Source organism: Ipomoea triloba, chromosome 14 (assembly GCF_003576645.1).
Source record: "Ipomoea triloba cultivar NCNSP0323 chromosome 14, ASM357664v1".
Classification (NCBI taxonomy): Eukaryota; Viridiplantae; Streptophyta; class Magnoliopsida; order Solanales; family Convolvulaceae; genus Ipomoea; species Ipomoea triloba.
In genome coordinates this window covers 20,281,553-20,294,174 of record NC_044929.1, presented here as the reverse complement: position 1 = coordinate 20,294,174, position 12,622 = coordinate 20,281,553, and the positions used below count along the sequence as shown (strand labels likewise).

At 35.8% G+C, this 12,622-nt stretch overlaps 1 protein-coding gene across 1 annotated transcript; it reads right to left on the bottom strand.

The window, feature by feature from the left end:
• Window positions 1-4,469: 4,469 nt before the first annotated feature.
• On the bottom strand, window positions 4,470-5,898 carry LOC116003643 (fasciclin-like arabinogalactan protein 4). Its single transcript, XM_031243543.1, has one exon. It carries the CDS (start codon window positions 5,804-5,806, stop codon window positions 4,511-4,513), a length of 1,296 nt encoding a protein of 431 aa, XP_031099403.1. The 5' UTR covers window positions 5,807-5,898; the 3' UTR covers window positions 4,470-4,510.
• Between the last annotated feature and the right edge of the window lie 6,724 nt (window positions 5,899-12,622).

Here is a 12,622-nt window from a genome sequence, read left to right as displayed (position 1 = left end):
TTGGCATAAGCTTATATAAATCATACCACTTTATCGATCACATCATAGTATTTCTTAGACCATAATACTATTATACAAATTTAAAAAGATCATAATATAACTTGCAAAGTACACGACATGATTTTACAAACATGCATGTGAAAATACAAAACATTCTACTAGTATAATTATTTGGTTATGAAATTAATTACAGAATTCTTTGATTAGGAGGTCATATAATTTTAACACGTGACTTTTTTTTTTGTTATTATTAAATTTAATTTATATTAAAATCTTATATAAATGAAATAATACAATATGTATTGAGCGACTCATCACTTGTATAGAAGGCTATAATTTCCAAATATTTTGTTTATTTTCTTGGATGGGAAATTTCAAATTGCCCCTTAATAATTAAAATAATAATAAAATTCATTGCCTTTTCACTTCTACAAATTGAACCTATCCAGAAAGGCAAAAAAGTCCATATTGGTTTATTTTCGTTTATTTCCATAGGATCGCAATGAAACTAATATAACCCACAGCTACAAGTTTGATCTTTTCATTCCAGTTTGTTGTCATATGTTGAAAAACTGAAAAGATCATTGACCCAACTTATTTTAAGTTAATCAAAATTTTGACCATATAATTTGGTACATTAGAAATTTAAAATGGTTGTTGAGGTTATGGTCTTCGGAGGCAATTTATATCATGAATCAACATTGTGTATCCTGGATTGAAATGACGAGGTACATAATTTATACAGAATTTCATAACACAAGACACAAAAAAAAATCACAACACAAGACACATACACATGTTATATATTTACTTATTTTTCAAATATGATTTAGGTACATATTTTGTGTTCATAGACACCGAATTTCATAACATAAAACACATAAATTCATAACATAAGACACAATTATTAATTTATTTCAGGTACATAATTTATACTCTTAAAAGTACAAAATTTCATAACACAAGACACAAAACCTCACCATACACGTACATCAGGGTGGTCCATGGTATAAGGATTGGTCTTCGGACAGTCCAAACCCAAGTATTGTCGGCCCACGGGAAAGTCCAAGACCTAGCAGCATAACCAATACTCATAACAATAAGGTTTTAGTAGCTAATAGAGAGATTTTGGTAGCTAAAGATGTCATTGTGAATAATAAGGTTGTTGTATAAATACTCATTTATGACGAATGAAGGAATATTCAAACCAAGGTCGTTACTGAAAAAGAAAACATTAGTTTGAATCTTAAACTTAATAATTTTTAACTACTCCTACCTTAGAGGCTGATCGAATAAATAAATTGTGAAATATGTCTCAACTAACTAACATGCTTCTAAATGTTTGTACATTAATATTCACAATAAGGATAAATTTATACCTCATTTTTTGGGGTCTTGATAAGATTTGAACCCTATATCTTGCATCCTACAACTACTAGCAAAGCAAAGCAAAACAAAACAAAACTTTCAAACTTATTTTGAGTTGGTTGAGTAGCAAATAATAAAATATTGTGATTTGAGCTGACTAATACAAAGAGTATATTATTCGTACCTCTGTGTGGACCATAACAAAGAGTATATTATTCGTGTAAATGTATATTATATAAAATAATATACTTTCAGTACTCAAATAATATACTTTCTCTGAATATAATATACATTTTTAATATACTAAAAGTACATCATTTGATAATATAGTCCACACAATAATGATTCTATCATATATGTAATGTGTATATAGTTCATATGGACTAATTCAACATTCCATTTTTTCTTTTTTTTTTTGTCTTTTAACTATAATAATTTTGTTATTTTAGTTATTGACTTTGTTTTTTGTTTTTGTTTTGTTTTGTTTTGTTTGTTTGTTTTTTTTTTTTTTGGGAAGTAGATTAGTACATTATCCAAATGGCAAATCTAAATGGATAATTCTGACTTTTGAAAGTGAATAATTTTGAACTTATGAAATTGGGCTTATCCTATAGCCCATAGGTTTCATACAACCCATGTATACAATGGGCAATAAGCCAATAACTAGGCAGCCCACTTTTCTCCCAGCTAATGTATTGGCACTTTGGCAGGCATTATGTTATTTGGGGCCCAAAACACCAAAAATAGTTCATGCCATATAAATGGCAATTTATATCGTGGACCAGGGCGTACAATGTATTGTGCACCCCGTACCAAAACGATGTTATTTTGATTATTTTAATTAACGGTTTGTTTTATTTAGAAAGCACGTTTCCTGTTTCGGGCGGTCTGTGTATTTGTGTTAATATTATGTGTATTCTTTGCCTTTAAAAGCATTTCGGGCGGTCTGTGTATTTGTGTTAATATTATGTGTATTCTTTGCCTTTGAAGGCATTCTACGATTCTGTGTATTTATGTTAGAGGTACTTAAATATAGGAAAGATAGTGAGAAATAAAGAATAGGTGGGAAACAAAGAAGAGGTGAAAAGTAAAATATTTTAACAGTATAAATGATGCGTGTTAATTCACTCATATAAAATTACGAATATATCCAAATAAAGAATAATACTGGAATATAATTTATTCTTTTCACTCACTACTAGGTTTACTCTCAAAGACCAAAGTACAGCCTATGAATTATTTAACGTATTTACGTCAACACGTGCGTCATACAGCCACACAACAGCAGATTTCAGTTTGGACCAATAAATTATACTTACGTCAAATTTTGTCAATCCCTTTTCACACTTCACACGATTCCTTCACCCACCCTATTCAATTCAATTCTACCCACCAAAATACTCCCATTAAGGAGTGTCTAAGCTCAAATTCAGTAAAACACGACTCTTATACTAGAATATTATAAAAGCATATTTGATAGGAGTTATTATGTTAGTTTTTACCTAGCTAAAATCTGATTATATACTTTTTAATTAATGTGAGCATTACTTTTTTTTTTCTCTCCTGCAAAGACCTTAATTTTTGTAGAGAAACAAAAAAAGAGGCAAGGGAATGCGCTTGGAGCATACTGCGCGCTTCAAAGTGGCAGCCAAATGGCGAACACTCATGGTGGCAACTCTGAAAGTTTAAAAGTGTTGCATTCCTTTTATTTTAAATGGTCTGAATCTGTTTCTTTTTCCTTTTCTTTCTTTCTTCCCTTTATTTTCTCTCTTTTACTTGGCTTCCTAAAACCAACAAAAGATCCTCATGGGTAAAGTTTGGGAGCAAATATTAGGGATCGAGTCTCACCAGCGACAAAATGGGAGCAACCTTTCGAAGTGAGGGAGACTCCTTGTGTACAGTAAAGATGCTCTTAGTCTAGTCTTATGTGGCAAACTTAATGTATAACAAAAAAAAAAAACTAAAATCCTTCTCCAAAAAAAAAAAAAAAAAAACTACCATCCAAAAACAATGAAGTACATAAAATCTACCATTTTCTTTCAGGAACAGTACTTTACTCCACTTGTTGCTGACTTCAGATGATTATTACCGCTGTACTTTTCCAGCATAATAAAGCTTCAATTTCCCCCATTATTCACTCATACCATATTGTAAAATTTAGGATTTTTACCGTGCCTAATCACATTGGTGTTTTTTGTTTTGTTTGATAAGAACAAGCTGTATTTCATTAATAAACTTCCAAATGCAACACATTACACATCAACAATAAAAGATGGTGGCAAATTCAACCACTCCCTACAATCGATCATAAAACGAAATTCTCGAGCTAACATATAGACAATCAGTCATATAACATTGATGTTTTGTTATACTTACTCAATACTTTACCTATCTTATTTATCATTCCTTGATCAAATATTTTTTTTTTGCTTAATTTCTCAAATATTTTAAAAATTATTTTGAAATTTTTTTTTTTAATGTTTAAAATACGTTTAATATAGTCTATAAATATATAAATTTTATATATTAATTACAAAACTTAATTTTTAATAAAAATTAAATTAAAAATAATATGTCAAATTTCATTAACCGAACTAACACATAAAATAAGACAAATGAAATAGTCGATATAACCATGCAAATTATTGAGTTTAGAGTTTGGACTAACCACGGTTAACACTTCATAGTACTCGATGTAACTACACATGGTGTGCGTGGTTATATCTAATACAAAAGATTCTGATACATATCAATGGATAAGTCGTAAAAATTAAACTCTATAAAAATTAGGTTAAAGAAAGTGAAAAACTAAAGGTAATAAATATGTCCATTAAAAAAGCATTTTTCAATAACTAAAGTCTTTACAAATTACATGAATAAGGTTCTGAAAAATCAAGTTAAAAAAGGGGAATAATTGTCTGGCCTATTTTATATTTCTCTCATAAACACAAAACTATCATTTTTTAACAGGATTTATCCTGTACACACCGTCAGATCATAATCACAAGAACAAAATTATCATCTTTTTTACTTTCAAATTATATTATAGCTTATTAATAACTTAAAATAAGATAAGCTCGGAAGAATCTCAAACAGGAAAATGATAAGAGAGGAAATAAATTCTATTAATGAAAAATAATAATTACTGCCACAGAAGTAGGTGAAACACTATACACCACAAACCCAGTAATATTCTCGCCGCTACTTTTTTACCGGCCGCCGACGAGGGATTGTCGCCGAATCCCGGCGGTGAAGAGAGATGGGAAGGTGGACTGTACAGGACCGGAGAATTATCCGGCGAGAGAGAAATTTCCGGCGGCTGAGCAACGCCGCCTGAGAATCCTCCTACTCCGCCGCCGCCGCTAGGTTTATTCAGTCCAATTGGGTTCATCGGGAAGAACTCTCGGGGTAACAATACCTTGGAGACTCCGAAGATCGCGACCGGATTCTGATCGATCACCGTCCGAATCACCGTCGCCTGCACGATTCCGGTGTCGATCGCCACGGAGCCGTTGACTCTACCGATGTTCAACGTGAAGCTCCCGGCGCCGTTCTGCTCGGTCGCCAATGTCGGCTGAACCGGGTTCACGATCGATTCGAGGGAGCCGAGCGGGTAGTAGGAATGCAAGACGTGGAATCTGAGCACGACGGCCTTTTTCTCGGCGGGTAGGGATTGGAATCGGAGCGAGGCCGGCAGATCCGAGAACGCCTCGTCTGTCGGCATGAAGAGCGTGAGGCCGGCGCCGCCTTCGTCCCGCTCGAATTCCGCTTCCACGCCGGAGGCGGTGAGCATCGACGCCGCCACGTTGAAATTCGCGGCGTCAATTAGGGCTTTTGTGATGTTCAGCCCCGAAGGGGGCTGCGTATCCGACGCCATTAGATCGAATCCGTACGGCACCAAAAGCGAATTCACCGAGAAAACAGAGATATTATACGGCAACGTTTTGATTAGGGCCAGCACGGTAGCGTTAGAGGTCGGCGAAACCACAGTTACCGCCCCGGACTCCGGATTCCGGGTTATATTAACCGACCCGAAAGCACTCGACGCCCGACCCGTAGTCTGAAACAAAGTAGTCACGATCTTCCCGCCGGCGGGAATCAGGCGGAGGTCCGGCCAGGACAAATACTCAAGCAACACATGGTACCGGATAACATCTCCGGCGTAGGTCTCCGACGGCGACGAACTGGGGAAGTTCCCCAAATCGGAGCTCCGGAGGAAGGTATTCGGCACGGCGAGGAGCGTAATCGAAGTCCTGCCGGAGAGATCGGCGGCGACGGCGGTGGTGGAGAGAAGGTTAGTGAAGTCACTGAGATCAGGAAAAGACGACAGAAGAGTAGTGATGTTAATGGCGAAAACAGGGAAAAACGAAGCGGACAAAACAAGCAAATACACGACTGTACGAGGGGCAAAATGGGACATGGAAATTATGGCAGCCATTTTTGTGTGTTGGGTCTTAAGCCCAAGCTAAAAGAGCGACGGGGAAGTGAGAGTGAGAGAGAAGAAGGGTAGCCCAGGGGGTGGTGGCGGGGGGGGGGGGGGGGNGGGGGGGGGGGGGGGGGGGGGGGGGGGGGGTAGGTGGTGACGGTGCATGATGGGCAATGATGGCGATGCCAATTATTTATATATTTTTTTATTTTTAATTTCTGCTTGAATATTCTTGAACCACTCACCTCGTGAATTTTAGTGATTAAATAAAAATAAAATTAAAAAAACAGTTCATTAAAAAAAATGTTTGACACCTGTCTTTTGTTCTTTTATCTTTAAAATATCTGGAGATAGAGTAACAATAATTAGGGGATTGAGTAAGCTATTTTCTCATAGGAGACTAAAAACGTTTTTTATTTGTTGGTTTTGAAATTAAGGAAATTAATTAAATCAAAATATGTAACGAGATATTTGTTGGGTTAATATATCTTTGGCATAATCAGTTGTTCAACTCTTTGATGAGGTGGTGTCACACTTAATTGATCATGTAGTCGAGTTTCAAGTACAACTAATTTAATTTCAAGGTTCGAAGTCAAGGGCCGCCATTGGAGTTGTTTGCAAGTGCGTTGAGCAAGATTCGAGCACTGATTGGAATGGTTGGTCAAGTTGAGAGATGTTGTGACATGTAAATAACTATTCGGTGACTAATTTGAAATGTGTTACAAATGTGATGAGACAATTACATGTTAGTTATAACATGTTTAACAATTAGAAAGATGCGTCTAGAACCGTCTAAAGTTAGACCAAACTCTATGATTGGCTCACAAATCTAACTATTTAAAGACATCGAAATTCTCAATTTTAAATGTCATATATATAATAACATTCATTATACTCTCAAGCAACAGTTTATTATTAATCCATTTCTTAATCTCCTCTTACCACTTTCTATTATTAATTTTATGTTGGGTCCACCTTAATTAGCACAAACAGCATTGATATTGTTTTCTTAATCTATATGTTTTATTTAAGTATATTCATAATATTTAAATTAAATTCATTAAGCACTGTTCATACTAAATATATATTTATTTAAAATTCACTGATTACTAAGCTTTTTTTTTTTTTTTTTTTTTTTGGACTAGGTGATTACTAAGCTAGTAATTGTTTAATTTAAAGTTAGGCCAAATATTTATATCGATTGTATGACAACCGACACAAAACTATAATATCGCCACCTAACACAATATAATAATGATTATAATAACAGTAATAATTATCTTCTAAGAATGATGAGGCCTTAATTTAATAGGACGAAAAAAAAACAAAAAAAAAAAAAACAAAAACACAAAGAAGAAGTAGTTTAAGTAGAGCGAAAGTATGCAAAGTGAGGTGGAGTTGGGGAAGAGTAATATTAAACACCACTAATCTTTCATATTTTTTCATTCAATTAATCTCTTATGATGTGACATTATATAACTGGTAACAAAATTTTCTTTTTAATTAATAGTGATGGAATAATATTCCATTATAATAAATGATATTATTTAAGCAAGAACAAGCTAAGTCCAACAAAAAAGTAGAGAACGCTACGAGAAGTTACAACTTTCAAGGAAATTATTTTATATAAAAGCTCAGAAGGCTCATCTTAGTCCCAAATAATCTTTCTTCAACTTACTTTTCTCCCTCTTTGACTTTTTCACTCCACGACCATGGCTGCCTATGTACATACACCTGCAATATATAATAAAGAATTTCGGCTTGACTTAGCCTAAAAAAACCCGTGATTTTACTGTTTTAGTTTTCACGTTAAATCCATGTGTCTTGATTATTTATTAATTCCATGCACATCACCTTATATAATTCATTTTTATCTATAAAAAAGAAATTTATTTTCTCCATCAATGGTGATCTCGTTGAGAGCTTGATGTATAGACTCGAGTGTGCTCTCTACTTTTTGTTTACCACTACTATAGCAATCAACTATCGTGTAAATTTTCTTGCCGTACCCAGTTTCTCCCCCTCTCGTCTCCTCCCAGCCACTGCCGGAATCAATCTGTTGACTAGAAATTTGCTATAGTGAAAGAATTCTGATGCTGCCAAATTAAATTTGCTACTGCCCTAAACTGCTACGGAAACGAAGGGCTACTACTTTGCTGGAATTTTGCAGCTGCTGATCGGAAAATCATAAACTGCCAAGAGCACACTGTCGTCGTGGAGAAGCCTGGAATCGATGAACTGTAATGATCCAAGAAAGATCACTGACTGATATAAGGGCAGAAGGGAAGGAAGGAGAAGCTGCAATTGAAAGCAAAGTGAATGAAGAGGCAGAAACGACATCGTTTGAAAGTGGTGGTTGAAAGCATTTAGAGAAGAGGTCAGACGACGACGTTTCAAGCCGTTGGGTAAAATAGTTGGTTCGCGATCCAGCGACGTCGTTTGATGTTTTTGTCTTTTTTCTTTATTTCAGCTGTAATTCTGTTAAACAGTTAGAAAATAGGGGTTTGTTAATGGCATGTCTATAATCCTCTTGGGTTTGTAAAGGAGGAATATGCTGAATCATAAATCGAATTTCCTTTTTCTTATCTTCTTCTCCTTCATAACCCTAGCCTCCTTCTTTGTTTCCTTCTCTTTTTATATTACTTTTGCAAAAGCATTGCAAGTGGTATTAGAGCCCATGATCATGGATGAACGGGTGGCGAGGTTGGAAGCAACTATGGCATAGCTTAACGGCAAGGTTGATAACCATTCCAAGACAACTCAGGAGTCAGTCACGACACTGACTACTCAGGTTACTAATCTTTCCACTCAGTTTAGGAGTTTGAGGGATGAACTGTTGCAGCTATTGAGGCTCAATCGCCTAGTTCCACCGCTTTTTGGTACTTCCCCTGGACAGTCTTCAGTCCATGGACAATTTCCTGGTGAGTCGAGCACTGTTCAAGACCAGCCGAAGGGTAGGCCAGACAAGGCCCCAATGACTGAGCTAGAGGTATCCCTAGAGGTCTTGATCGACCAGGAAGGATGAATACAGAATGGGCTCCCAAAAGGCCAATGGCTGTTGGTCAGAATTAGGATGCAGAATGGGCTTCCTGAAAGCCAATTGCAACCAGTCGGAATCAAAACCCATTCTCAAGGTACAAAACTGAATTCCTAGCATTTGATTATGAACACCCTAGGCGGTGGATCCTTCATCCTTAGGTGTGAAAGGTTCTTTGTTCTTTCACACATTCCTAGACATGAGATTATGAACCTACTGTATATCAATTACCCCTTGAATGTGAAGAAGATGCACTCTTATACCATACCTCAGCCCACAATATTATCCTTGAGCTATCCCTATTGTTGTAGAAATTCCAAGACATCTTCCAAGAACCTAGCACCTTACTTCCGAAAAGAGCCTTAGACCACTCTATTCCCTTAATCCCTGGATCTAAACCTGTCAATATTGGTCACTACAGGTATTCCTTTGATAAGAAGAACACCATTAAAAGTATGGTGAATGAAATGTTATAAGATGGAGTCATTACTTGAAGGTGTAATTTTGTGGTGAAAGGTGTGTGTAATGAAGGTGATAAAATGAAGAGTTAAGATTCCCCGAGTGTCGTGTCTCTCAAGGATGACAAATTGGAGTGAATTAGTGTAGACATTTATGAGGGTAATAGATAAGAGTAGCAAGGATTACTGAGGGTCATTTAGATGATATGTTGGGGGGTTTTGAAAACAAGGTTAAACTAAACAATATAAAGGGAAAGAGGGGTGCATGCCACAGCTAGCCAAGCGATTGATTATCATATGGAATTTGAAAATGGGTTTCGGGATTGAACTAGGGAGTCACGGTATTTGTACCGAGTGGCGTCACACTCAGACTCTCAATCCTCATACGGTTGAGGCATTTTATCGAACACCTTGCCTACCTCTCCTCCCGGACCTTGTCCTTTCGGACTAAGGGCAGTGATGTAGATGACTTGGGCTCATGAGAGGCCGCTACCGCGCACACCCTCACTTCCACTTAGTTCGCTAACTATTCCGGCCGAAATAGAAGCAAAGTTTGAACAACATCATCCACACAAGACTACAATCCTACTCCACATCTCCATAAACATAGGCAAAATTCAAGCATCAATCAAAGGCCTAACATGGGCACACACATCCCAAGCTACTCTACTCAAGCATATAGAACATTCAAGAACAACAAAGTAAAATTAAACAAAGCAATAATTTAAAGAAACAATCTTTTTAAGAAAAGAGTATTATACCTAAGGAAACATGTGATCTACTTCTTCAATCATTTCATCCATCTCTATCTTCTAATATAAGAAAAGCTAATCTACTCTAGTGGGAATGTGTTTGTTTTTCCTCTCCAAAAGGGAAGAAAATGGAAAGAAAATCATATCTGAAAATGTTAGAGAGTCCCCCTTCTAAAATGAGAAAATGGGGTTTAAATAGTTGTCCAAAAGTCGAAATCCCGCGGTTGCCCTACTAGACCGTCCACGTCATCACCACGCGTGTGGAGGGGCGTGATTGCGTACTGGAAATAGTCCACACCTATCACCACGTGTGTTGTCCTCGTGGTGGCCTCTTGCTTGATTAATTTTTCGTTTGTTGCTTCCCTTTTGGCCTAGGACTTTGCTATACCCTGCGAAAATGACTCAAAACACAACCTTTGAGTTGAATTTGTCAATTAGGTCTTAATTAGATACTTTAATCACGAAAGATGATCATAAATGGGTGATGAAACTATATAATGTTGTCTAGAAATGACCGGAAACTTGTCTGTCCTTGGCGCTTATCATTACTCCTAGCTCCTCATGTTTTGCTTCCCATATACTGCTTGTACCAAAAAAGGACAACTCCTCGAGATTCTGCATTGACTATAGGGCCCTTAACAGTATTACTATAAAGAACAAATTTCCCATACCCTTAGTGGAAGACTTATTCTCAGAACTGGCTGAGGTAGTTTGTTTTTCTAAGCTTGACTTGAGGTCTGGTTACCACCAGGTTAGGATGAAAGAGGGAGAAGAGTTCAAGACTGCATTCAGAACACATCAAGGGCTATATGAATTCAAAGTGATGCCCTTTGGACTCACCAATGCCCCTGCTACATTTCAGGCATTGATGAACCACGTATTCAAGCCACTACAAGAATAAACTTACTAATGATTAACATTGACTCTTGCTCTGATTCCAATTTGTGTGCTCTGATACCAATTTGCATGCGTTGGCTCTAAAAGTGTAAGGAATAAGGGACAAATAGGATATCGAATTGCACATGATAATGCAATTAGGCCACTAAACTTAAAAAAAAACTACTATTAAATCTCTAAACTAACCAATTTCATGCAATTAGTCTAATTTACAGGTTGTTTAATTAGGTTTCTAACAGGTCACCCAAATCTAAAATATTTTTAAAAACAATTTTTTAAAATATTTAAAAAATAGAGTTTTGTCTTCACAACACTGCAAATTCAAAACATTAGTGGAAAAATTACCAACATTATAATATTATATACTCCACATTTATATTCAACCCACAACAAATTCAAAACATGGAGAAACTGGTTTGCTTAAAATCACTCCTAAGCATTAGCAACTATAACAAATCATTAATATAGCTTCAACAACACAAAAGTCAAATAGAATCACAGTTGGAGATCTAAAATGGCAAAATAAATACCAAAACCGTAATGTGGTAAATTCTAAGACGCAATTGATAGCCCACCAACTGTTTGTGAAAAGTCTTATGTGAGCGTGACTGTAAAATTAGCTATTGATAACAATGTGAATGGTAATCCTTTGCATGTTAATTCGAGTAAGAACAATTTGATGCTACTAGACTTAATGCTAATGCTAATAAGACAAATAATTTGTAGAAGGGCAAGTATTCTAATGGTCTTAAATCTTAATGCTAATGCTACTGGACTTAATGTGACTAATGGGGAGAATTGTACTAATGTGAATTGTAGTGCTAATGCTATGCTGAATGTGAATTGTGCAAATCTGAATGCTACCAAAGTGAATTTTACTATTGTGAATGCTTCCAAAGTGCCTTCAATTTTAGCTGATAATGATTTCTTCTGGACAATTATATATATAATTTGTGCCATCAATTAATGGACCTGCAACTCAAGTAGTATTTATTATTTTGAGATATTAAACTCAGCAAAAAAGGTGAGTTGCAGTTTGATAAAAAAAATGTTATCTAGATGCTTTTGGTATATCCATGAGTTTGAGAATTCTGCTGGGGTATGTTACGCTACCATTTTATTCACTGAACTATCCAAGTTTTGAGGTATCACTTTCTGAAGGTTTAATTAATACTTTTTTTTCTAACCTTTGCTTTTATATTGTACCACTAGGTGGAAGTATGATTCTTCAGCCACACTACCACTTGGAAGCAAATCAAACAATTTGTGTTTTAGGCAGTGAGTTTTTTACTGTGTGGCATAGAACTGAATGATTAAAATGATAGGGATCGAGTGTTATATGTTTTCTATGACAAATATATTGTTCGAGAGTGTATATTATAACATACTATGGCTATCTATTAGAGTGGTGGTTGTCAAGTACTCTAGCTATATTTGGCTATGAATTCCTGATTGTTCTGCTTTATTTGTTCATACATCAAGAAAAGATAAAGTGGTGTTCAGGCATTACTAGTAGAGAAAGATGAGTTAAGGTTTTATGAATGTCTTTTAGCTTGAGTTGCGAGCTTTATCTGGAAATATAAAACTTGAATTGCACACTATGTATTCCTTGGCCCTTCATCTATCTGGTTGGGTTAGTTGAATTGTGAGTTAAATGCTTCAATATACACCTTGGGTTAGTTGA

Coding starts and splice junctions, on each gene's coding strand:
- LOC116003643 (XM_031243543.1), bottom strand. CDS start 5,806: ATGGCTGCCATAATTTCCATGTCCCATTTTGCCCCTCGTACAGTCGTG.